Genomic DNA, 27,829 nt, shown 5'->3' with positions numbered 1-27,829 from the left:
CTAATGGTCTTTCCTCGGGTTTATGCAGTTGATGTAAATCTCCTCTGTCTGATTGGGTAATGATTCTTCTCTTCTTTCTGTGTTCTATGGGGAACAAAAATTATATCTTTCATAACCATTAACACTCTAGAAGAACAGAAAAAAAAAAAAAAAAGAAAAGAAAAGAAAAAAAAAAGTAGAAGAAATTTTCTGAAAAAGATATGAAAAGATATGACTGAAAAAAAAAAAAAAGACACATTTATTTTACACTGATTTATTATTGGAAAATATTCAGCCATCAATCTCTCTCTTTTTTTTTTTTTTTTTTTTTGGTGGGGGGGGGTCTCTTGTTTCCTAGAGATAAATTTTAGATTCAAGGAAATTTCATGGCTATTTCACATCAGATGCCTGGTAAAGTATCAGTATCAATGGAATGCCTCCTTTTCATGTACACAATTCACATACTGAAATAGTTACCTATGTCAGTCTTAAAACATAAATTCTCTACAGGTATGGACCATGCTAAGAATTACTCGTGTAATTAATGTGATGGTGCCTTGATTAATTGTCATTTTTTCGGAAGATGCTTTCTGAAGAAAATTAGTAGTCCCTAAGCTAAGGTTACCCTAGGAAGAGCTTCATTCTGATGTGAACAGTAACCAAAGGGGCAGAATGAGATAAATTGAAATGTTAGGAGGTCAAAGGGCTTTATGTGTCCCTGTCTACAGTGGACCTGTATGCAGAGTCATACAGCAGTGCTGTCTGAGGGAAATAGATGGAAAGCTAGAGTCACACCATGTGAGGAAAGGGCCATTTCCCTAAGAATATTACTACCTCATACCATGACCGAGGGTATGAAGATACAAGGCAGAAGCAGAAGAATTGGATCCTGCCTTACCACTTGTAAATTTCAGGCCTTGAATAAGATCACTAAGACAAAAAGAGTAACAGAGCTTCAAGAAATTGATTATTAAAGTAGAAAAAGAAAGGAGAAACACTCAAACAGTTGTCCCAACAAATTACAATGAAGTTGAATAGGTAAAGACAAATGCTATGACAGGATTCAATTTTTTGCTTCCATTTTACAAGTAGTTACTTGAGGAAAAAAAAAAAATAAGAAAAGAAAAAAAAAAGATACTGCCAATACACAAATAGTATAAAAGACAGCAAAACCAAAAGAGCTACATGAAACACATCTCAATATCACAGAATCACAGAATCACAGGATTTTCTAGGTTGGAAGAGACCTCAAGATCATCGAGTCCAACCTCTGACCTAACGCTAACAGTCCCCACTAAACCATTTCCCTAAGCTCTACATCTAAACGTCTTTTGAAGACTTCCAGGGATGGTGACTCCACCACTCCCTGGGCAGCCTGTTCCAGTGCCTCACAACCCTTTCAGTGAAGAAGTTCTTCCTAACATCTAACCTAAAACTCCCCTGGCTCAACTTAAGCCCATTCCCCCTCGTCCTGTCACCAGGCATGTGGGAGAACAGGCCAACCCCCACCTCGCTACAGCCTCCCTTGAGGTACCCATAGAGAGCGATATATAATTAGATGCATTTAAAAAAAATGCATTAAGCATTTAAAAAAAAAAAAAAGAGATAATTAAGGGATATATCCCTTATTTAAAAGTTATGCCAAGCATCAGATACTGAAGAGATGTTAAGAAATATACAAAATACATTATGAGTAAACTCCAGATGATCTTACCTTGGTCTGAGTAGAGTACAAAGGGTTTAGTAAGGCCTCTTTTATTCTCTTTCTCTTCTTTCTGATGACACACATTCCATTAGAAACATAATGGAAACAAACTGCACCATGAATGATAGTATAGACCAAACTATCTAATTTCTGCATACAAGAGATAACAGTGGTATAGCTTACTTGTCCACCAAAACCAATAAAATCCAAGTAGCCTTTTCTCTGAACTGCAGACCATAACATGCTAGCACTGTTTTGTAAAGGCCTGGACACAGATAAAAAGACATTCTTATTCAGTAATAACTTGCCAACAAATTCCAGAAACTTTATATATTGTAATGGGAGAAGAAATATATGTATTTTTTTTCTGCTCAGTATTTCTTTCCATTGGAAGCAGAGATTCTGGATCAGACAACTACGATATATTTGGTAGAGAGTAGATATAAAATGCTAGAAGATGTAGAAACATCAAGATGTCATATGTTGTTTATGCATAAAACATGAACAGCCTATGCCTAAGCCTATGTTATTCTTGACAAATCACCTTTGGCATGATGTTTCAATTAGTATCAATGTAAGCATTTAGCTGACTAAGGAACTTCAGTAAGCTGTAGGTGTTTTTTTTGTTGTTTGTTTGGTTTTTTTTTTTATGTTGTTTTATTATTTTTTAGTGTGAAAAAAAAAAAGAAATGAAAATGTCATCTCTATCATAGGTTGAAGAATTGTTTAGTTGTTTTTTTTTTCAAATGTTCAAAACTAGCTTTTTTTTTTTTTTTTTTTTCAATATCCTCTGAAGAGGATAGCAGAAGATGAGCTGTTAACACCTTCATACATTCATGCCACTGTATCAAGCAAATTGATTTGTTACTCACTTTTTGTCATAAGCAGTGGCGATGAAGATAATCCATAGGAAAACTAACAGTAAAACAGCAGCTGATATTCCTCCAGCTATGTAGATAATAAACCGTTTGTGATCCCAAGTTGCTAAAATAGAATTGTAATAAATATTATTAGTATTTTTTATAAATCATAATGAAGTTGCCATAACAGATTAAGTTGAAAATCAACAATTATGTAGACACATGGGATCTCAAGATCAATATTCAGAATTCACAAGCATTTCATCATTTCTAAAATGCCATTGTTATGCTGAGCTAACTCTTACAGAAGCTGTGACTGGAATGACCAAAGGTGAATGAACACAGCACAGCAGTATGAAAAAAAAAAAAAGTTTAACCACAGAACTTCAACAGCTTTTTGCAGCCTACCACAGTGTACAACTTCCTTCTTTTCTGCAGCATCTCTGCACTAGATGTCTTCAGACTTGAGAGTAATGGCACAGAAAGCAAACAATCACAAATAGCATGCAATAAGCACTACAGTATATAGTGGATTTGTGGCTAGCAATAGCAGCTTCTAAAGCACAAATCTTAGCCAGATGGTCTTGCCAACTTCTAGCAATCTCAAATGACCCTATGTGATAGGATCTTGATGAGGTAAGCATCAAAAGTGACTCTGTTCAGTTAAGTACAGAAAAATAAATATTTCCTGTATATTCTTCAGTTTCTCAACATGTAGGAATAAAACAAAAAACACTGATTACAGAAAAGTCTAATACTAATAATTTTTTTTCCCTGGAAAGATAAAAGAAAGAAAATTATCTTAGAAATTACATGCTGAAGGTATGTCACACAGTACGGAATGCTGACTGGTAACAAACTGATCTTTTGTATTGTGTTTTTGTATTGTTGTGTGTTGTATTATGTGGTTACACATAAAGTCACCTTACTCCCAACATGTTTTCAGTTGCTACACCCTTGAAATGACAGGCTAGTGCATGTGGATGTGTCCAACTTTGAAAAAAATATATTATGTATTTTTTCTAAATGTTTGGCTACCCACCACAGAAAACCTTCACCTGTGCGAGTGAGTATTTACAGAAATAGGGAGAAAACCCTCTCTAAGTAACAGAAATTTTAAAAGTTTAGCTACTTTGTTAAAAATTCTGTGTTTAATTATCATCTAGGGTGGGTGAATTTGAATAGTTCTGGACTTCAGCAGCATCCCATCCAGCTGTCTAAGCATTCCAGACCTTATTTTTCTTTTCATGACATTTCACCTTCGGTTTTATCAGGTCAAGATAATGATCTCTGAGTGAATGAGTTTGAGAGCTGGGATTATCAGCTATCAGTTAAATTTGGATGAGAAAAATCATTAGATTTTTTTAGAAGTAATAAAAACTCAAAGTCCTTTTGCCTTTTCTCATCTGAAGTGAGTAAAGCTTTCCTGAGGCTTGTTATGTTTTATTTTGTTTCATTTTTTGTTTATTTGTTTGTTTAACTGTACAAAACCTGTTGTAATTATTTTCTTTAACATAACATTCAAGATTTTGCAGAAATATGCCAGAGGCTTTTTATGTGTCTCTTTAGTTCTCATGTTCTCATCAAAGGTGATATGCTGAAAGGAGTACAATTTCTATTAAGTATTAGAACAATATCCCACCCCCAGCTGCCACACCTAGTTTTGTAGCCTTGGGATTTGCTCTTCAGGACTGAAACCTTTCTGAGTGAAGGTTTTCAACCTTCAATGCCCTGACTTTGGTTTTGAGGAGGAAGCATTGATGAGGCAGACACAGTTACTTGTACCAACAAGAGATTTGAACTGCACTGGAGATCTTCATGTAGCTTGTCACATTCCTTGCTGGTCTAGCATGTAAGCTGTGCTAACTAAACATCACTGAGATAATTTTGCCCACAAGTGAAAGGCATTCATGCTTGGAGAAAAGTGCTTCACTGAGAGACCCACAGGCACAGATTTATATCTTGCGTTAATACAGGAAGAATTCAGGAAGGAAGAAAGAAGTTAATTTCACTCCTACCTTGATTCTCCTCACACCTTACTTTAGCCTTATTTTGTGTCTGTTTTCCATGGCACAGCTGTGATTGGTCAAGGAGTCCCCTGCTTTTCATCTCATCTGACACTTTTGTCTCGATGTTGGATTAGTCTTATTCTGTTCTATTATCTTTCTGATTATTTGGTTTTTGTTCTCTAAAACTGAAAGTATCAGGAGATGGAAAGGTTCCATTACAGCCAAAATAATACTGGAGGCAATTTATGTGCCCTGTCTCAGTGGGTCAGTGCTCTGAGACCCAAACAGCTCTCTATCACCCATTTTAGACATAAGTTACATATGTGATTTAGGAAGAAAAATGACAATTTCAAAGGACAGATTTACTATTAGTCAGTTTCCATATTCCTGAGGAATAACTGGATCTTATAGGCAGTTATCTAAATTCTGCATGGAGCTCAGCTATGTAATTCTTTTTGTTGTTGTTGTTGTTTTTTTTGTTGTTCTTGCAGAATAGGTGAATCCAAAAAGATGGTTAATTGTATGAATTTGTATTAACTTAGTATGAAGCTACAGTGAGGCTTAACTGTAATGCTAAGACAAAGAAAATGAAGTGGCTGGACTGGTAGAACATACACAAAAATATATACATACACATCAAATATAAACGTACGCATCAAGTTTCTGCTACCGTTCTTTCATTCAAGCCACATCAAGGCAGAGTAAGTAACTGAGTTTGTGAGAGGCTTCACAGGATCTATGGGAGCTGACACCTGGCCTGTCTCTCCTTATCTTTACTGTTTCTCCATAACCGTCATGGAACTATTAGTCATGTATGGAACAGTTCGAAATGTTTAAAGACCAAAAAAAATAATTGGGAATCTTTGACACCTCATTTCTGTTGGAATAACAAGCAAGCAAACAAATAAATAAAAACGTGTGATAATGCAGAGCATTTAAAAGGTAGAAAATGTATATTTTGAATCATGCTATACTTCATATACTTCAGCTTCTTCAATGGTTTCACACTATTTTTTTCTCCTACAAACATGCATAACTATGTTGATATTGTTAAAATCAACAGTGATAAATAGGGTTTGCTTCAAGATCAAAAGAAGCACGTAAACTGAAGTTTTTTCGTTTGGTTGGGTTTGGTTTGGTTTTTTAGTAAAAGAATTTGTATAAGTAGGACATTTTTTTATTATTATTACCTGGCAACTCATTGTTTGGTTTAGTTTTGTTATGAGAAGCACTATGTTCAGAGTAAACATTTTCATTGCTCTACAATTTGTATGTGCTTAATTATATGAATGCAGTTGTCAATATTTTGAAATTTGAATGTTTAAAATTTTTGGAGGTGAGAGGAATTATACACCTGATAATTCTTATCATATTTTGTCGAATTTCATGGACTTTTGTGGTCAAGTATTCAGACTAAAACAGATAAACATTTTCTTTCTGAGTGCATTCTCAGTAACAATCAAGCATATTCAGTTTTATATCTCAAGCCACAGCTCTTAGTGCTGCCAAAGGGATGTCTGCTTTTTATTTATTATCACTAACAAAGGCAGTATCAAAGACACCAGAGAGCTCACCTGAATGTTACAACAGAAGAGGAACTGTGGTGGTACAAGAACCATGTTTTCAAAATCCATTCTACAGAGAACTAAAACTGAGCCTTTTCTGTTTGTTGTTGTTGTTGCTTTTGTTGTCATTTTCTCCAGCCATAATAAATAAATAAATAAAAATAGAACTAAAAGGGATTCAGCTCACATTTTGAGCAATCCAATTTTATGTGTTTACATACGGAGACCTAAGCTTCCTTATAATCAAACTATGACAATATTCACAGCAAAACCTGGAGACATATTCTGCTCCCCAAAAGAAATTCCTCACATGAATAAGGCATTTTTTTCCATTTTTGGACAAGAGTGTGCTCTTAGCTCTTGTAGGAAGATAGGTCTTTCCCCTGGGACACAGATATGTACCACACAGTGCCCTGTGCTAATGAGGACTGCTCCACATCTCCAGGAGAGCACCCCTTGCTGAAGAGTCTGCCTCCTAGCATCAAACCAGTTTCTCACAAGCAGGTGTGAAGTCCTGTAATGAGATCAGACAACCTTAAAACCAGCTTTCTTCTGTGGAAAAAAGATTGGTTGTTAACTTTGCCACTGCTCATTTGAATGTGTTATGAAGTGTGATTTCATATAGGTAAATGTGTTAATACCTCAGAAGGTCCTGCCTGTGGAAACATTTACTACTACCTTCTTTACTTACCAAGCATGGTGAAACTCATCACATAGGTTTTGTTTCTTCCAGTAGCCACACAGCGATATGTTGCAAAGTCAGAGTCTGAAACATTTTGAATGACAATCACGGAGCTTGCTTGATCAGAGCAATCCACCAGTGCACGCTTTTTAAAATCTGCACCAAAGCGTTGCCCTCCTACTGAATTACACTGGACAATGGTATCTATGCAATCTGCTTTAATCCTTTCCCACATCACTTGTTGAACTGAATCTCTTCTGTTATAAGGACAAATAAAAGTGACGTTTTCTCCTGGCTTGGTAAACACAGGATTATTTTGTTTCTCAGATATTTCAAATGCATCAGCTGAAAAACATTAAAAAAAATAATTAAAAAAAAAAAAAAAAGAGAGAGAGAGAGAGAGAAAGAAAGAAAAACTGCAATTAATTAATAAATGGAAGTTCTGTATTAACATTTTCTGCATAGCAAAAATGTTAATGAAATTGACTTAGAGCAGAAAGATACTCAAATCATTGAAATACTGAAAAATAACATTTATACCTCTTTATGAGTTTATTTTTGTGCTTACCTAGACCTAACAGTGTGTATAGAATTGTGAGGCTTTACTGACATTGCAAGACGCCTATTTCTACAATGTTTGAATATATTTATGTTTTATTAACAGTTTCAGCAAATATTCTACAGCATAAATTATGAGGCCAGTCTAATAAAATTTCTGATAGTCTTGTTCTGCTTTCACGTTGATTATAAAAAGAGAGTAGTTTGATGTGACCCTCAGAATATGTATCAGTAATGTTACAGGACATTCCAGCCTATGAACTCTAATTCTCAAATCTTGCCACTTTAATAAAAAATATTCTTAACCACCCACATATTATGGAAAAACATGTGCAATAGCCAGGCTATAGTAATAAAGGAGACTTACAAATAAATTCAAGACTTCACCCATAGATATATTCTTATCTCAAATAATTTTGACTGAAATTTCTCTGCTTTGAGTTATTACTTTAAGTAATAGCATTCACCATTTTAAAATCAAGTAAATAACAAAAAATATCTTCAGTAAAAAGCTTGTCAGTGTTTCTAATATTCAAAGCATTAAAGAGCCAATTGGTTTCTAAAGGCATCCTCGTAATACATATACCTCATAAGTTAGGACTAGCACCATCACCTTTTTGAAGACTTCACTGGTAAAAAAGATTAATAATCTGACTGTTTTTCCTACACTGTAAAAGCAGTCTTTTAAGCTGTTCAATAAGTTTCTATTTTCATTATCTGTCTTTATAGTGAAAAATATCACTAGTAGGTACTAGTAGGTGTTACACTAGTAGGTGTTTTCCTCTATGTAAGGTAAAAAATGCAAGCAGCAAAGGAAAATTTAGGAAATTGCATAGAAAAAAAAAAAATGACATTCAATAAATGCACCAAAAACTGTTAAAAAAAAAAAAAAAGTTTTAATATGAAGATATAGCCAGATATGGATAGGATGGTTGCAGTAGCACTCTGGATAGAACACAATACTGTAGTACTGAGCTAGATCCTGCTTGTTATGTTTATTGAAAATCTAAAAGAAAAAAAATGCTTGTAAAACATATTGCTTTGAATGCTTGTAGTGCTAGAGCTGTCAAAATCGTAGGTACCAGAGAAATCATCGATACAGGGTGACCTAGCTCACACCCTAAGTTAGGTGCAAAGAGTAACAGGCTTTCATGTGAGCAAGTATACTGTCTATTCCTATTAAAGAAATACTACCCTCACTTAGGAATAAGTGATTCTGTTCATATTGACAGGATGGAAGCTTCACTGTGGCAGCCTGTGACTTCTGACAATTGTCCAGTCTACATTTTCCACTACAATCATGAAAATCTCTTCTGTCTTTTAATTTATTAGTCAACTCTCTGTGTTATATTTGCCTAAAAATATATCCCAGTTTCCTAATAATATGTAATACTGTAATATATTTTTTTCTGCAACCTATAAATTACAAATCTAAGGTTGTCTTACAACTTCAGTGAAGAATTTCTAGGATTCAAATCTCAATATATTTATATAATTTGCTGGATTTACATATAATAAGTAATATGTTAATAAGGACAACTATGTAGGAACAGTAAAAATAAATTATAAATATTTTTGAGATTCTCAGCCACTATACATTCTGCCATTATTTTCACAGACATTCTGACAGATTTATATATATTTTTATTTTTTGCTTTACATGTGTAATTTACTTGACAGTATGAAGCAAAATTCAGGCATTTGCACTCCAGATAAAAGATGTAAATCACTTTCATCCCTACAGTATCATGCTGTGCACAGCTTAAATTGTTATGCAACACACAAGCAGTAGGGAATAAGGCCTACATATTTCTAATTAAATTTTCCAAGTACACTGAAGTATTTCAGGCTTTTGTTTTAAGCAATTGTCCCATTTTTATTTTGACACCTACATAAGAACTGTTCTTTCATCCTCCTTCTCCTCTGTTTAACCACTTGCTTTATTTAGCATCTTTCTGAACACAGTTTCTTTGCTTTCAGCCTGGTACGCGTGGGTTGAGAACCTCCCGCTCTGAGAAATACTTCTATGGAAAAAAGAAAAAGGCACACCCACATAGCTTCACCCCCGCACACACGCATCTCAAGGTGATACACCATGTCAACATTTCAGTAATGCTAAAAAAAAAATAACATTGCTTCCAATAAAAATAGACTTCCCCATCTCTCTGCTCATTCTGGCCACAGCTGCTGCTGCCCGCTCTGCCCCCTGCCATGGCCACATCATCTCTCCTCCTGGAGAGAAAGGAGTAGGAGGTGACAGCACTTAAGGAAGGCACATTTACCTCTGCTTTATAAAGAAATGCTCAGCATTTGATACCGTCCTCGCATCTCTTGGCATACTGTTATCACATCATATTTTGCAACTACACATATTTCCATATGGTTCAGGGCCATTAGAAATACAAAGAGAGAAAAATAAGCTTTTATATTTTTAAAAGCATAATATTTCAATATATTTCTTGGAAAGTAAATCTCAGATATATAGAGGTATAAATGAGTGCAAACCAACTTCCTAGGATTTAAAGTCTGAAGAAACTGAAAAGAAATTCTGCAGCACAGAAATTGATTAAGTTCAGGATTCCGTTTTGGAGGGAAAATAAAATAATTCTGTAGCTTTTTTTTTTTTTTTTTTTCTTTCTTACAGCAGGGAACTAAAAATCAAAATAAATGTTATGTAAAAGCCTGGTCTTCATTCTTTTGGTTAGAAAATTTCAGACTTTCTATTTGTGGTTCTTGTCTTATCAACTTCTGATATTGTTTTTTGTTTGTTTGTTTGTTTTTGTTGTGTTTTTTTTTTTTCATTCTTTTGGTCTCGAGCTAGAGGTGTTTCTTCACTGGAAAGTTACTTAAATATTTAGACTTGTTTTCAGCTAGATTATTCATTTTTAAAGTCAGTATATGTGACATTTTAATTACCATTCATTGTGAGTTTCACCAGTTCCAGATTTTTAATCTTACACAAGGTTCCAGAGTTTCACTCTGGGCTACAGAAATATTTCATAAATTCTTTCTGATCTAAAACCATATTTAATAAATAAATAAATAAATATCACGCTTCAGCATTTGTACTGCAATATCAGAAAGTCAAAATCCAGCTGAGATGTACTGAAGGACTTAGGCATTTTTCTGGCTTTGCATGTTTCTGCTTTTCTGTGGTTAAGCACCACCAGTGGAGGTGTTATACAGAGCTACACTAGCTGCTGCTGCCCAGTGGGCCAGTGTACACAATGACGAGAAATTAACATGGTGAGTTACAGCACACCTCCAACCATCCCAGCACAAGGGTATTTTCTATGTGCTCTGAGGTACCTCAAAGTCAGGACAAGCTCATATCACTCAGACTGATGATAACAGAACTATCTTCAGAGTAAGCTACCATTAGGAAGGAATATTATCCATCAGAAATAACAAATGACCTTAACAGATTTTTTCAAAACAGCAAAGCTAACTTAGCTCTATGGCAGAGATAGATTCCCAGGTTTGCGTAAGGTTGGTTTATGTACTAGAACAATTGTCTTCCTGTGCTAAGAGGAAGTGACAAAATAAACTGCAGATGAAAAAGAGTCTCAAAATTTTCTGCAGATAAACTTTTTCCAGGGCTTTCTAGCACCAAGAAAATCAACTTTCAGATTAGAAAATATTTCAAGAATGGCCTTTTCACCCTTTCGCAGTAGGCTATATTTGGAATTGCATTTAGCTCCCAAACATAGTGTGTGCATCTTGTGTGCACATACTATGCAATTTTGTTGAGTCCTTAAAAAACGGTTTTGTCTGGTTTTGGATGAAGCAGGGAAATGTGGATACATAGCTATTATATACATTGGGCCAATAAAGATCTTAGTTTCTTATGAGCTACTGGCACCAGTTCTACAATCGGACTCAAAAAACAGCACTAGTAAAATAATTTTTCCAACAGCAAGTTATTCAGGTTGCAGAAGTCAAAAGGAAGGTATTTATAGCCCTATACTTTTAAGACATACATTTAAGTTGTTATATTGTAACAACTTTGTGAAATAGTGTAACAATTTGGTGAATCTGTCTGTACCAATTAATAATTCTGCATGAAGTTATAAACAGCATGTGATTTTAATTCATCTGCTCCAGTTTGTTTGCATATATTGCACCACCATTTGTTGTAATTTTACTCTTTTAAACTGAACTTTAGCTACCTGCAATGCAAAGAAAGAAAAAAGCCAAAGAGAAGGAGAGAGAGAGTACAGTAGGTACAAACATTTCTGAGCAAGGAAAAACTTGATTGTTGGGAAAGAAATCATATGAAAAGAATATAAAATGCATCACCATAGGACTTGACTGCAGGAGGTCTTGAAACTATAAGAGGTCACAGTTTCAGATTTTTGTCTTCTCCAGGAATTTCATCAGTTCAGAATTAAGGGAATTTGCCCACAATAGCAGTTCAATGAATATCTAGAAATGGCATAGGATACTGTGCTCAGCCTTCACTTATTGTTAATGATCCATATTTTCTCACTGTGGATGAAAATAAATATTATGCTGGAGAACTGTATGTCACAACATCTCTGTGTGTGTCTGTGTGTACGTGCATGCAAGCATGTGCATGTGTGTATTTTGTGCCTCTCTGCACACATCTCCCATAGAACAGAGGACATCACATTTTAAGTCATATAGGGCAGAAAAAGCAGAGGAGAGAGGGAGAGAAAGGGTGTGAAAAGGTAAAGTGGCTCCTAAGAGCAAATGTATTTTTAGATATATTCCCTCTGATGCTTCTCGGGGGGAAAGTCAAAGAGGTTAAGTCAGTGGACAGTGTATATACAGCCTCACAAGCGTTATAATGCCCTGGAGCACAACATGAAGATGTACAGGGTTGTTTTTTTCTGTTTGTTTTGTGTTTGTTGTTGTCATTGTTTCCCTGCATCTCAGAACATATTTAGTACTTTTAATGGATTGTTTCATGAACTGAAACTGTAGTGGAGAAGTATTTCACAATAAGTTCGTTATGCAGTTTGGTGCCAAGTAAGAAAAATAAAAGAAATCAATATATCATCAACATTCTACTCTGAATATTTCCATTTCTTTTTGTTTTTAGTAAGTTATAAATTATATTCCCTGTCTGACAGGCCAGCTGAAAGAAAAGTTCATCATTAGAAATATAAGTAGTAGAAAGAGGTTCTACAGATGGGAAAAAATCAGAACTTAAAATATTGATCACGTCTCAGTAATTTTCTTCAGAGTATTTTGGAAGTTTAATTATCTGAATCTGTAATTCCTTTTACCTTCTGCTTTTCACCTACCTCTATTCATTCCATAACTTAACATGTATTTCTCCAAATAAAATATTATTCTGTCCTATATAAATTATTACTGTATCTCCTCAATTTCAAATGTTTTAAAACCGTCACTGTTCACTTTCTATTTTCCCCTGCAATTGCATCCTATAGTGATTTCCAAATTCCATTACCTCAAGATTTCATCTATCACATTTACACTTGCAGAAATAAACCCTAAAGTCATAAAACTCTTGGATCTAGATCTGGGTGTCACAGAAGTAATTGTTGATACCAGAGATAATTGAAATTATAATTAAGTTGAAATTCACAGTGATTCCTGCAGTGGCATAGAATTGGGGATTAGTAGCTGGGAAGATAAAGTGTTCTTGGCTTATAGAGACAGGGGAATACTTTTTAAAAAACAAACAAAAAAATCCACTAGATTTAATTTCAGGTTGGTTTTCCTTTCCTAATTGCATTCCTGCATGCTTGGACAATCTTCCAAGGTTCCTGCCATGTTACGTGCCACTGCTTCCACTTCTTCTATGCTCTTTTTTTATGCTTCAGTTTAGTTGGGATCTTGTTCACTCATGCAGGCCATCTGGCATTTTTGCTCAATTCCTGCTTGTCTGGATGTAATGCTAAGAGAAGCTATACTTAAAAATCAGCAAGATCTCCCCCAGCCCCCTTTTCTCCATCACCCATTGGATTCTTCTAAGCAGATCTCCGAATAGACCAGTCTGGTCTTCTGAAGCCCTGAGTTGTGATCCTACTTTTTCAGTTTTATCATTTTTAAATGGGATCATGAATTCCAGCACCACACGGCCACTGCAGAAAATGTTGCCCTTGATCATCATGACCACAAGTTCATCCTTTTCTGTAAGTCTGAGGTTCAGCAGACTGCCTCCTCTCATCAGCTACTTAATCACCTGTGGGAGGAATTTATCATTAATGCATTCCAGAAACCTCCAGAAATGTTTGTGCTCTTCTGTGTTGCCCCTCCATAGATACCAGGTAGTTTTATTCTCATGAGGTCTGGAAAATGGCAGGATGCAGTCTGAAGGAGGTCTCATCTACTTATTCCTCATAAGGATGTTGGTAGCTGACACCCATCACAGCATCACCCATGTTGGTCTGCCTACTAATCCTGGCCCATTATCTCTCAGATGGCTTGTCATCCATGCTAGACAGAACTTTCTGCATTCCCTGTGCTTTCTCACATAAAGGGCAACACCCTCAAATAGGGTGTTAGACTAACCTGGCCTGTACTTCCTAAAGGGCCCACATCCATCCATCGCAGCACTTGAGTCATGTGAGCCATCCCACCGCTTCTCTGTGATCTCAATGAGATCTTAGTCCTACAACTGCACACATAGTTCAGATTCCTTGTTTTTTCCCCCTGCTATGTGCACTGGTGTACAAACATTTCATATGGTCATTCTGATTTACAGAAAGGTATGAGTTTCCCCCCCCCCAGTGCTGCCCTTCAGCATTTTCTTATTTGTGTGCATACATTTAGGGTAGTCATCCTTCTGTCTTGTCAACTCAGTCCAATGCCTTGCTCATTTGTGGGTTGTCATCTCTCTTTCCTGTCATTCCTGTTAAAGATCTCCTCCTCAGTTTGGGACTGAACAGCCTGTTGGCAAAGATGTTTTTTTCCCTCTTGCTCAGTTGGATCCTGTCTCTTCCTAACATCCCTTGATCCTCAAAAAGGGTCCATGGTGATAAAAGACAACACCTTATTGTCAACACCAGCTATCCATCAGGTCCACAGAAAACAATCCCTCCCTCTTGGGACTTTTCCCTTCATCTGCAGGATCAAGACACCACCTAAGCCATGCATGTCCTTGACCACCACATCCAGCACCATGTAGTCATGCCTGGTCTCTTCTTGCCATGTTGTTGGTGCCTGTGTGGAAGAGCAGTTGGGGGTAGGAGTCTGATGACAGAGAAAGCCATGGCAATTTCTCTGCAACAACTGAATCGAGATCTAGTAAGTAGTAAACCTCCCCAGACAGCAAGTTTTGTCAACAGGTGAACAGATCAGAAGTGAGACTCATCCCCAAATTATCATACAGCAGCAGGTCAGATAATAACTATAGTATCCAGCCAACACGCAATATATGTTCATTAAAACAATGCTCAGAGAGAATGGATAAAATGACTCTTCAAAAGTATCTTATTTTGTCAAAAGCACACCACTCCTCATAGGTAATGAATGTTATCATTATTCCTTAAGATTGTACATTCTGATGAAAACATAGTAAGTAAGAGTACTACTACTAGTTTTAAGAAACAACCAGACATTCAAAATGGTAAGGAGAGAGGAGAGGAGAATAATAATAATAATAATAATAATAATAATAATAATAATAATAATAATAATAATAATAATAATAATAAAGTCCTGAGTAAAAGGCTAAAAGGATCTGGATGTTATAATTGATTGCTAGCTAGACAGAATCAAAATCAGTTTCCAAAAGAAATTTTTATCATGTATATAAACCATGTACATGTAAGACAAAGAAATTATTCTGCTTCATTCAGCAATGTTAAGGCCTTAGATGGAACATTCTAGCTATCTTATTTTAATAAGGTAATATACAAATTGGAGGCAATTCTAATGAGCATGAGTGGGGAAATTAAGAATCATGATCTAAGTATAACACTTAACTGTTTGTACAAAGAGATGACTGAAGTCTGACAATAAGAGTGCCTTCCTTTTAGTTTTCAAAGGGAAGGACTACAGTGAATAAGCTCAATATTAAATAAAAGATATCTAGGTTAGATGTAATGGGAAAAAAAATCTCACTGCAAGACTGGTTAAGCACTAGAATGACTATGCAAGAATATTATGCATAAATTTCCAGCATAGGAATTAGTTAGAGATTATTCAGATATTCTTCCTCAGAATACAGAGATGGATGAGATGAATGTGCAATGTCTCTTCCAGCCTGAATTTTCCACTGCTCTGTAATTCCTTTTGATCAAAGCTTTTCCTTTGGAAGGGAAGCTTTTCCTTCTACTCTTCTCCAAAGAAGTAGTGTGTGTGTTTTGTTGTTGTTTGTTTTTTTCTAGTCTTTTATATTGAAGGGGCATCCAGCCCTTAGTTCTTCACAGAAGATAAAAACAAAGAAAAGCAGTATTTAACAAGTCAATAACCACAGCAGAGGTGTGGAAAAGGCAGCTTCCCTTGGCTCCATCCTCTTTCTTTTTAATTAAGTGCTGATAATGTGGTTGACACTTTGTAAAATACAGAGATAGTTCTTGTTCTGGGCATCTCAGAGTCTAAGAGCTGAGGAATGAAGATCCCTCAGGATTTGTTCCTGTTTCGATGTGCTTTAAAGGGATGATAATTTTTCACTGTAGACCTATGAATCACAATCTAAATTGAGACAGAAATAAATAGAAAGCAAGCTATTTCAGGTGAATAGGTACTTGAAAAAAAAATCTATACGACGTACTGCTTTTGGCAGGCAGAAGAACATTAATATAGAAGTAAGTGCTGAGTGGCATGGATATCACCACACTAGCTAAGAATAGAAAAGCTGTCTCTGCTGTCACAGAAGAGGTTGATCATTATATTTAAAGTATGGGAGTACTTCATGGTACATCTGGCATTTAAATACTTTATTAAAGAAGTTATTCAAAGTTGCTAGCAAAGCACATCTCCTGAGCAAATGATCCACTGTCAGTAACTAACTGAAAGACAAATTTACTCAAAAATTTAAGAAAAAAAAAATAATTTCAAGCAATTTAACAATAAAACCAATTATGCAGCTATACATAATTAACATTACAAGATGTAAAAGTTAATATGAATGTCAAAAGAATATTTCCCGTTAAAGCACAGCATGACATTTTTTTAAGTCAAACTAGTAATATTTTATCAACTAACTGAAATAAAGCTAGTGAGAAAACAAACATAAGATTCAAAATATATAGAAATTCTTGGTCAGATTCAACAGATTTGAAAGGAAAATAAACACAGAACAAAAACATTGAAGGCAATTTTAAGTATATCCACTCTTTCTGTAAATTAACATACAACATTGGTCTGACAATTGCACGGTAGCTTTCATTTTATATATCAGTTTTCATTTTATATGTCACTTTTTTTTCTGATGAAGACTTTTGACTTTCTATCCAGATGTGTGGCAAAGACATGGTGCATACAAGTGGAAAAATACCAGATTGTCATAGATAGATGAGGGTGGAGGCCCTACAGACAGATATTGATAGATTTAGAGAGCTGGGCATTCACCAGCCATATGAAATGTAATAAGTCCTGGATTCTGCACCTGGGGTGATACAGTCCTGGGTGTTCATATAGGTTGGGGAAAAAGTGGCCAGAGTGCAGCCCTGTAGAGAAGGATATAGGGATTTCAGTTGACTCAATATGAGTCAACAATGTCTTCTGGCAGCCAGAAGGCCAACTGTATCCTGGGGTACAATAACTACAGCACAGCTAACCAGTTGAAAGAAGTGATTGTCCTGCTGTGTGCACGTACAGACTCATCTTGAGTATGTTATATATGGAGTGGTAATTCGTGTCGAGAAAATGGTTGATATTAGTAAAGAAGGGGGAGATTTGGGAGTGTAGCCATGGGGGTCGGAAAGCCCTGTGGTTGATGATAACATCAGACTCTTAACGATGAGGCCATCAGGAATGTAAAAGAGTTTAGAGGGAACAAAGAAGGGTGATTCAGGAGACTCCATGCAGTCTCAGGGTTTCTTGTTCTCCAGCCATTGAGGCATGGAAGTTTCTGGGTGTTCACTGTTGCTGTTATTTGCAAAGTTGTTTGACCAATGAAAAGCTGTTTTGAAAAGAACTGCTGTGGGGAGAAGGGTATAAGAGGGGAGCCTGTCCTCAGGATAAAAACAAAAAAAAAGGCAACACTATGTAATGAAGTTATGTCGTCAATGGGGAGGCAGAAAGAAGGAATGAAGAGGAACAGGCTGGCAGAACGGAGACCAGGACGGGAGCAGGTACACTGATTGCCTCATGAAGATAGGTTCGGCCAAACTCAGCAAACTGCTCAGAGAAGCTCGTACAGAAAGTCGCTGGAAATGGGCGCACCGGAGCTGGGAAGAAGCTCAAGCTGGGAGATGCGGACCTGCACACACAACTGCCCAAGGTAAGGAGCTGCACATTATGGGGAATCATACGTCCTTAGAAACAAAGACTGTCCTGGTAACCTTACAGCTTATTCTCCTTATTAACAATCGGACAGTTTATGATCCTGAATTATGGGACCAAATTGAGGTCAAGGTGTGGGACTCTGCAACTAAAAACGACAAGATTGCAGTGGAATTGCTCGGCACCTGGCGAGCAATATCTGAGGCCTTAAAGAGCCATGTGGGGCCACTGTCAGAAACATGTGGTTTGCCAGACAGCGAGGGAACTGCGGGCTCGTTTCCGACTGCTACGCCATCGGCCCGGCCCCTCTGCTGCTACAGCCATCGAAGGCTTTTGCTGTTACGCCCCCTGGTGACCTGAACGTGCCTTTTGACCCAGGCCCTACTGGCCTTGAAAAGGAGACGGATAGGTTTTTCTTCGATCCGGGAAGAACGGGATACATAAGGCCTGGAGACCGAGTTGCTTGACAACTTAAAGCAAGACATAATGTTCAAAAGGAATGGAAAATGGAGACTTATTTGTAATCAAGAAAAGGAATGGAAAATGGAGACTGTTAAGTCATGGAACTTAAAGGATTGTTTGTTACCTTTCCTGATTATACGTACGTATAGGCATACTCGGGTTTAGTATGTAAAGCAATGTTCTGTATATTTAGAATGTTTGATGTTCGTGTGTGCATGTTGGTAGAACATAGACTCCCCACGCACCCAGCGCTGTTTACTTGCCTTTTATAAATATTCTTTTATAAATATTACTACATTCAGAGTGAGTCGTATTGTCTTTTACAACAAGTACTATGTGCAGTTTTGGGCACCAAAATATAAGTATGTAAAACTATTAAAATTTGTCCAAAGGAAGGCAACAAAGACAGTGAAGGGTCTAGAGAGCATGACTTATGAGAAGCAGCTGAGGTCACTTGGTTTGTTCAGCTTGGAAAAGAGAAGACTGAGGGGTGATCTCATGGCAGCCTACAGCTTCCTCATGAGGGAAAACAAAGGGGAGGTGCTGTTCTCAGCTCTCTGGTGACAAGAGATAGGACACTAGGGAGTGGTATGAAGCTGCATCAGGTGACGTTGAGACTGGATATTAGGAAAAGGTTCTTCACTGAGAGTGTTTCTGGACCATAAAACAGGTTCTTCAGGAAAATTGTCATGATATCAAGCCTGTCAATGTTCAAGAAGCATTTCAACAATGCTCTCAGACACACGGTTTAATTTTGGGTGCTCCTGTGTGGAGCCAGGAGTTTATATCAAAGAACCTTTTGTGTCCCTTACAGCTCAGTATATTCTATGATCTCTGATTCTGTTAACTTTAAAATGCACAATATAAATAATAAATAATGGTTATACAATAAATGGAAACCTAAATATCCTCAGTCTAGGGATTGTTACATTTTGATGCAATGGTACCTAGAGGACAAGGTACTAACAGGGCCAAGTGGCTTTGAAGGATGTATAAATCACACAAAGCTATCTGTATTTATTAATATTTCTCAAGGTAGAATGAATCAGAGGATAGTTTGTAGTTGTGTAAGAGTAATCAATACAGCGTTTTGGTAATGTGGAAAGTATTGCACTGAACAGCATCTGACAAAAAAAAAAAAAAGTCTTGTACTTTCATAAACATAATACAGAAAAGGGCAAGATTAACATCATGGGCAATGATGGTCCAAAACTATAACCAAGCAGTAATGGCATATTATGGGTCTTCAACAGACATTACACATTTTGGAGTGTAGTAGGAAAAAAGTTTGAAGTAGCAAGCCTAAATTTAACCCAATAGGTTCAAGAAAGTATTGTACCTGGACAATGTTTTACATGTGAGTTATTACTAATTTATTTGTCTAAGTTTGGAACAAGACCCAAATACACTTCAGCTTTTTAGAATTCTTAAGATCTTGATGTGGAGATAATAAGGAAATAACATGTTTGAACCAAAGAATTGTCTATTGATCTTGTCTTAACATTTCCTGTTTATATATATCTTAATGATAATGCTCCATGGGGACAAGAATAGCTGAAAAAGAACAGACATAACCAAGAACTTAAAGGCAGATATTCAAGACAGGATGATAGGAGCAAACCTTAATTTCTGTTGAATAAATAATATAAGGGGCCAAAATAATTCCTCAAAATCATTTTTCTGTGAATTGATACTTTCATAAAACTTTTAAAAAGATAGGTAACTGTTGTACTGATGAATTGAAGAGAGAAGAACCAAAGGACTGAGGACAGGTCTGGCAAAGGATCACTTAAACAAATAGATCAATGTCGCAGGTGTCTGTAGGTGAGGAAATATTTGGACAAAACAAGAAAAGACAAAAGATATAGTACAAAGACGGAATTTTGAAAACACCTCCTTCAATTCTTTTGTAAATTAAAACTATCCAATTATTAATTCCAAAGTGACAGAGACTGCAATTGGAAATGTCTCCTTTCTCTGAAAACAGCAAAAGTTTATCATTAAAAGAACAGGAAATGGGAAAGGTGAAAAGGGAAGAGGGGAAGGGGAAAGGGAAAAGGGGAAAGGGGGAAGGGGGAAAGGCGAAGGGTGAACGGGGGAGGGGGGAAATGGGATGGGGGGAATGGGAAGGGAAGGGAAATGGGAAATGGGAAAAAGGGGGAAAGAAGGAAAGGAAGGGAAAGGGAAAGGGAAAGAAAAATTGCAGAATTCCTGCTGCCTCTTTCCTACAGTTGGGCACAAGACTGGCAATTATTTTTATTTTATTTTATTTTATTTTATTTTATTTTATTTTATTTTATTTTATTTTATTTTATTTTATTTTATTTTATTTTATTTTAATTTTGGTCAGCTTGCCAGCTGAGCACTGTGGTATTTAATATGGCCATCAGAGATCACAGTCAAACACACACCTCTTTACACACCTGACCAACAGATTAGTAGTGTACACCACTCCCTCAACTTTCTTTTATCTGCAATAAAATTACAAAAATCATCAGCTTAAATGCTTTCTCTTCTGCGCAGTAAACGTATGAAATAATATAATTTTGGTACTCGGCAATCCCTGCATGGTGTCTTCAACTCTAATGTTTCCTCCATTAGTAGTGACTTCACTCTCTATTCCTCACATTATATATGGTACTAAATCAGTCTTCAGTCATAAGAACTATATATAAGGAACTACGGATTGCCCTTAAACTGTTTATTAAGAAAGGTGAAATATTGTGATTAATGACAATTCCTACACAATCTTTACACCTTTTTAAAAATTATAGAAGGAGTTATCTCTGAAAGCATGGGTTACATTTGTTTAATGTAGGAGTGGCTGTGAATCATAAAAATGTAGGAATATTAAGAGAAAAAAGCTCTTGAATTCTGTTCTGAAAACCATTGGATGTATGCTTACACTACAGGATAAAAGAAGCACTAGATTCACACAGCTGGCAAATACCTTCCTGTGGGATAACTAGACTATTCTTAGCCAATATAATCATGTGTAGTGGTGGCAGAATGTACTCTTGAGTTCTGTGCAATTATGTTACAGAATTTCAGCATTGCATTTATTTGTAAAAATATCCTGTAGCTATATAACATGTGAAGTTGTTATGCCCTAACTATTATTGCTTTTCTGTCTATCTCTGAGTAACTACCAACAAAGAAAACAAGGATAACATTCTGCAGCCGAGGAGAGTTCTTTCTCATGTATTTCATGAATGTCATAGGAAATCTTAGCCAAAATTTAAGGCAGAAAGAAAAAAAATATGTCCTAACATTTTTATTGTATCGCCTAAAATAGTTTCAGGACTGATTTGAAACAACATCTAGTAGTAATAATAACAATAATAACAACATCATCATCAACAACAATAATAATAATAAAACACTTGCTGGAACAATTATATCAAAAAAATTATTTAAGTGGTGATTTATCACCAATTTTAGGGTCTTCCACCTGTCAGTGATACAATGAGGATAGTGCACCAGGAAAAGACCTCTGTAATGAAAACTATAACCTCCTCTGTGTCCTGGGATCTCAGATCCTTATGAAAACTCAGTCATTCCCAATCAAAAATTAAACTTTTCTCACTTTTTATTTTTTTTTCTCCTTATTGAAAATGAAGCTAGTTCACTAGCTCCACAGTGGGATGAACAGGTGTTCAGTGTCCAGAGAGTAATCCAAGAACAGAGTCCTAAATAAGAGTACTCCAGCACTATTGTAGTACATTGTGAGAGTAGTTCTACTCTCACAATGCTAAACTGTTGTGACCTTTTATTCACTTAATAGCATCTTTAATTGTGTGAGAAATTGTAACAATGATGGAATTTTGATTTATAAAAACACCTTTAAGCTAAAGAGAAAGAAGTAGAGATGTCAAAATAATCATAAAAAGAGACTTGCTTAAAGTTTTTCAAATGCTAAACTTCTTTCTTTAAAAGCAAGTTGTGATCCCAAAACTTTTATATCTGATTGGTCTTGTAATGTGTCAGGGACCTGTTAACATTTCTGTGTGGCTGGATCTAGAGATAGTACTTTAATAGATACTAACTGACATTATTCATTGAGCATTAGTACTTGATCCTTCCTACTATGCAAATAAAAAATGTTGACAAATCAGAATCACGCCAATTTTACTGACTTTCTATTCACAATTTTTAAAAATTGTATACAAGAACATGGGAAAGCAGAATCAGACTCATGACTTCTGTTAACTAACAGTAATGAAGCACTAGAGCAACTTTGAACTGTTTGAGTGCAGAAGCATTCATTTTTTCACAAGCCAGCAAAAGTTAATCCACGATACTTTATCCAAATTTACATAACTGGCAGCAGATATGATTACCACGTGCAGAACATTTTACTTCATACTTTAATCTAGTTAAGAAACTCCATTATGACTATAATGCCATTTGTAATTATTTCCATTTATTTCCACTCAGTGGAAATTCGATTCCATGTTTATATTCTGTTGCAAATTTTCATTGAGATCTGTGCTGCAAATACATCATTGGCATACTTACCTATTTAAGATAGGCAGGAATATCTGTGTCCCCCACAGTACCAGGTCAGTATAGACAAATCCTGAAACTTCTCAATGCCCAGGTAGAACAAAAATTCTAAACTAGACTTCAGTTTTGACTGACATAAAAAAAAATTAATAATATAAGTTTAATTCATCTGTGCTAATATAACAGAGAAAGCTTAAATTTTGCTCTGAATGTTGAATTTTGAAATTTAAAAGTTGCATCCACTTAAAGGCAGCAACAGCTTTAGCTTAGCCAACGGATCTTTAAAACTAAAACAATAAATTACAAAACAGTAGATATCATGCAATTCCCTGAATAAATAAATAAATTTAGTCTATTAAAAGGTTTGTTGATTAACTATTGTAAACTGAAGAAATGGATTTTACAGTGAGTTCATTTATCTGGGTAGTGCAGGCAAATTAGTGTTTTTCTGAAAAAAATGTTTATGATGTTTATTGGGAATCAATAAATTATAAATCCTAACCAAAGAAAACAGTGCAATTCAAAAGCAATTTTAATAACCTATAAAAAGATTTTTCTAGCATGTTGGCCAGATTTATGTATACCAGAGGATATAAAATTCCTTTAAAAAACACCTCATTTTCCAGGACCTTAACTATTTAATAGTGTACATTCATCCAACAAAACATTTATGTCCCGTGCATGTATGAGACAAACACTTAGATTTCTCAACACTCTCTTGAATTCCCTGGTGCAGAATACAAACTTTAAAGATGAACAGCAATACCCTAATTTTACTGCCTGGAAGACAGAAGAAAAATTATACTTCTAGTGTCAGCAGCAAGCTAGAATACTGGCTGTATGGAAGTGCAATTGAAGTTTACTGTTGATTAAGCCAAAACAAAATCTCATCCAAGGAATTTAAAATATTTATTACTGATGAATGAGTAAGTAAAATGTACATAAAGTCTGAGTAATAACACTTCTACTATAATAAATACGTTAAAAATAAATAAATAAATAAAATTCTTCAAGCTCTGTTTTTAATAACATTTAATTTGCAGTGTAGTTGTAATATTTCATCTTCTCTGGTGACACTCTATTCTCTTTTGATCAGTGAATGTAAAGACCTTGTTTATGCACATCTATTGGGAGCTGAACAGGATTGATTGTTCCTGTTCTTAGAAACCTTGATTCTCTAAATGGAAAAGGATTAATTTCTATTCAACACTATTCTCTCTCTCTAGCAGGATTAAATAGACATATTTGAAAATGGGGAGGTTAGCTTTGTATTTTAAAGTGCTTAACCCAAGAGAGAAATCTTGCATACCAAATACTGTATTTATCAGTATTGCATTATCATTTAAAAAAAAAAAAAAATGTAACTGATAACAGATCCACTTTTTGTTTTGGTTACAGTGTGCTGAAATCTGTAAGTGGATTACCAAACTGAAGTGCTAGGCTGAAGGGTAATATCCCACTGGAAACTCACTGCCTTGTTTCTTGAACCCTTTCAGATTAATGCTAGCCTACACATTCAGAAAAAAACAGCTGAGGTCAGTACTGCTTTGACCAGGGAAAAAAAAAAAAAAAAGAAATGAAAAAAAAAAAAAGGCAAGAGCTTTCAGTAGACTTCTACTGCACCTAACTTTTAGGATTTTGTACCAAATCAAACCAGAATGAAGAAACGCTCAGCACTGCCAGAACTAAGGTTGAACAGAGCCTCATAAGGGATCTAGTTTGCCTGTTCCTTTTGGTAAATAACAATTAGGATCTCCAGATCTATGTAACAAAACGTCACCAGAGTGAAGCAAACATTCAGAATCACAGTTAAGGACCTCTGACCTTGACTGGAAGCCTGCAATGAGGGACCCTGCTTAAATCTTTCACAAGATGGTCATTTCATCTACACATGAATGATTGAATTATTTGGGGGCTAAGCTAAGTGGGCTATAGCAGCAAAAATCATTTCAGTTACCTTATGTAACTATGTAATTCAGGAGAGGTAGAATTATTATTTTTTTTTTTTAAGTTAGGCCAATAATTTGTGTGTGGTTTAGTTTCTGCTTTGATAAGTAGCCATTTTTACAGATAGAAAGCTATCTGGAAAGCTATAGAAAGACAGAACTGGATTCCCATTGCATCACCAAAATTATTGGCTAAAATCAAGTTTCAGAAGTCTTCAATGGTGAAGGCAGGAACAATCTAGCTTTAACATTTTTTAAATTGGGTATCTACTACAAGAGTCAGGTCCACCACTAAACTGTAACAATGAAATAATAGAAGTGCAGGGAAAATAAAGTTGAAAGAGAGGGATCAGGCAAGGAGAACTCTTATTTTTAATCTTCTCGTCTTTCAAAAGGTAGGAGCTAAATTTCTCTTTCAACTCATTCTTTCCCAGCTGTGAAACACAATAAAATATTGAATGAAGTCTATTTTTACTCTGGAGGATGGGAAAGAGATACAGACTCTTTCTACTTGCACTGTATCAAATCAATACACCAATAACCAAAATCAGTTGCTTTCTGAAGAATGTTCTATCATTTGTGTGTAATGATTTTCTAAGGACTTAATGATTACAGCTCAGCTCCTATCATCAGGGAATCTTTGAACCTTCCATCAGAGTTGTAAAGTGACTAATACTGAACAGGCATGTATGGAAAAATACTTGAAAAGGGGTTCTTTCTCATGTTACTCATAGAATTGGAAAAGAAATCAAATAGGATGAGTGGTCAGGTAATTAGAGAGCCTTTGGAAAGTACATGGGCAGCTGAACAGAAAGTACATGGGCATAAGTGGATCTTTTCATTCCTTCTTCCCTTTTCCACCTTTGAACAGTCTCCTTTTGAAGAAAAGGTCATTTTTCTTCATTTATTCTTCCCTACTTCCCTTTATTTTGTTGCCACACCATTCCTAAATGTTTATTATTATTATTATTATTATTATTATTTATTTTTTTCCCTGAAAAGACAACCAGAGAGGAGCTGCTAGAAAAAAAACTACCCTAGTTTTGAGACAAGGGTACCCTCACTGTGGAACATTATGATAAAAATACATTACCCTCCATGAGTGTAAGGTGTAATTTTATCCTCCGATAAGGATGTAATTTTATCCTCTGTAGAGATCCTATAGCTGACTGAAATGCTAAGAGAACCCTGTTACAATGGAAATATTACTGTTGCAATGAACATTAGTACCTGAAGTCTGGTATGTAACACATGGCTGCTGTAACATCTGTCTGGCTCCACAAGTTCCACTCCCTACTTTCCACTTCTCCTAAAATGACCTTTTGTCAAAGTAATTTAATTCTTTTCTGACATGTCATCTTCCCCTAAGTTACTCCATTTCTATGTGAAGAATAATTGAAAAGAAAAATACAGCACCAGATACACCCTAAATTGGCATATATTTCTGTTTTGCATAAAACAGAAATTAAAATAAGAAGGGAGAGAGAGAGAGAGAGAGAGAGATTCTTACCTGGCTGAATAACTTCTATTACCTTTTCCCAAGTTCCATCTGGGTAAGTTGCAATGGAGCAAAAATAAAAACCAACATCTTCAAAAGTGCTCTTGTTGAAAGATAAGGACTTGTCTTCTCTGGAAGCATTTTCAAAATATATTCTTCCTTTGTATTTGTCTTCAATATGTATGCCATAGGTTGCATGCAAGACAGCTATATTTTCTTTATAAGTTACATTATGTTTCATCCAGGATGTCTGGATTATCACAGCTTTTTTTGGATATATGCATTCCAGTTTCATCTTCTCAGAAAGCTTTACAATTGAATCCACAAACCTTCCTTCTGCATGGGCTAAAACATGCACAGTTCAGTTTCACTATTAACATTGTGGGAATGTATTATAGTAAAACTCAGAAATTACTTTGACAATGCCAAAAGCAAAACTCTGAAAAAAATGCTCACTAAAAATAAAGTCTAACCCTAGATAGTATAATTTTGTGAACATTATTGAACGGTTAACATTTGCACAAACCACACAGTAATACATTTGTTAATTATGATCCTATCTGTCATGATGTTGAAAGAAAAAAGGAAAAGGAAAAGGAAAAGGAAAAGTATAGAAGTATAGAAGTATAAAACTATACAAGATAAGAATAGGGGAAGGATCTTACTTCCACAGAGCTGAAGAACAACAATAAGGAAAGCTGTGTGGTCCATCTCAAAGAACACGGGAATCAATGACTTTGGCACACAAGGTTTTATGCAGTCTCTGCATACCACATTCTCACAGGAAGTGTTTACTTCTGAAACATGAAAAACATCATGAGCTTTTTGCTTTCACATTCTAACACCAACTTTGAGATATTGATGCAATTGCATCAGAGACTGAACTAATATCAAAATCCACCTCAAAGAAAATTTCTCATTACTATTGAATCTCCAGAAATACACATGAATACTGTAATAAATGATGAAGCAGGGATCTTTAGGCTTCAAAAGAACAAGCAAAACACTTCTATGTTATTTACTCAAAATCAACATAATTTCTCCATGTTCTGACACTGCAGTTCAACATCTACCTATTATTTGAGGAGCAAGAAATCTGGGAGAAGACAAGACAGTTCCTATAAATTAGAGTTTATAATTCTGTGATTAGTTACAAAAAGTAATGTCTTAAGATCTGAGAATTTACTTATCATAAAACATCACAAGTTAGTATTTAGGAATCATGATTGTGCAGCTTGAAAACTTTTGTTAAAGGTGTAAGAATCCTTAGTATTTGTGACTCATATTGAAAAGTATCAAAACAAGCTACACTCTCACATTTTTACAGATTTTTCTCCAGACAATTGCAAGCATTTTTGCACTTCAGCAGGCCACAGTTTTGCAGAGCTGCTTAAAATTGGAACAATATAATGATTGATTTGAAGTTTGAATCAACAATCTAAAATTCTCAAATGAATAAACAAATGTAGTTTGAACTAAAGCTGACAACAAAAATAAATAGTAATAAGTAATAGCCTGCATGAGATTGAGTAGAAATTAGCATTAGATCTGTTTAAGACTCCTACCACAATGCAACAACCTGTCAGTAAACCAAAATATGTATATTTATCAGTATGTATAAAAGTAGACATGTTTTAGGATAATAAAACATTTTGTTTTGCATTGTTCCAGTT

The 27,829-nt window shown here is 35.5% G+C and overlaps 1 protein-coding gene across 1 annotated transcript; it reads right to left on the bottom strand.

Moving 5' to 3' along the window:
* Window positions 1-26,867, bottom strand: CD226 (CD226 molecule; the record flags this gene model as incomplete). The annotated part of the gene is made up of 6 exons (XM_084281656.1): window positions 1-84; window positions 1,694-1,754; window positions 2,557-2,668; window positions 6,810-7,145; window positions 26,169-26,501; window positions 26,822-26,867. 6 exons carry the CDS (start codon window positions 26,865-26,867, stop codon window positions 1-3), a joined length of 972 nt encoding a protein of 323 aa, XP_084137782.1.
* Between the last annotated feature and the right edge of the window lie 962 nt (window positions 26,868-27,829).

This window comes from Netta rufina, assembly GCF_964035555.1.
Source record: "Netta rufina genome assembly, chromosome: 2".
NCBI lineage: Eukaryota > Metazoa > Chordata > Aves > Anseriformes > Anatidae > Netta > Netta rufina.
This window is presented reverse-complemented; position numbering and strand designations above follow the sequence as displayed.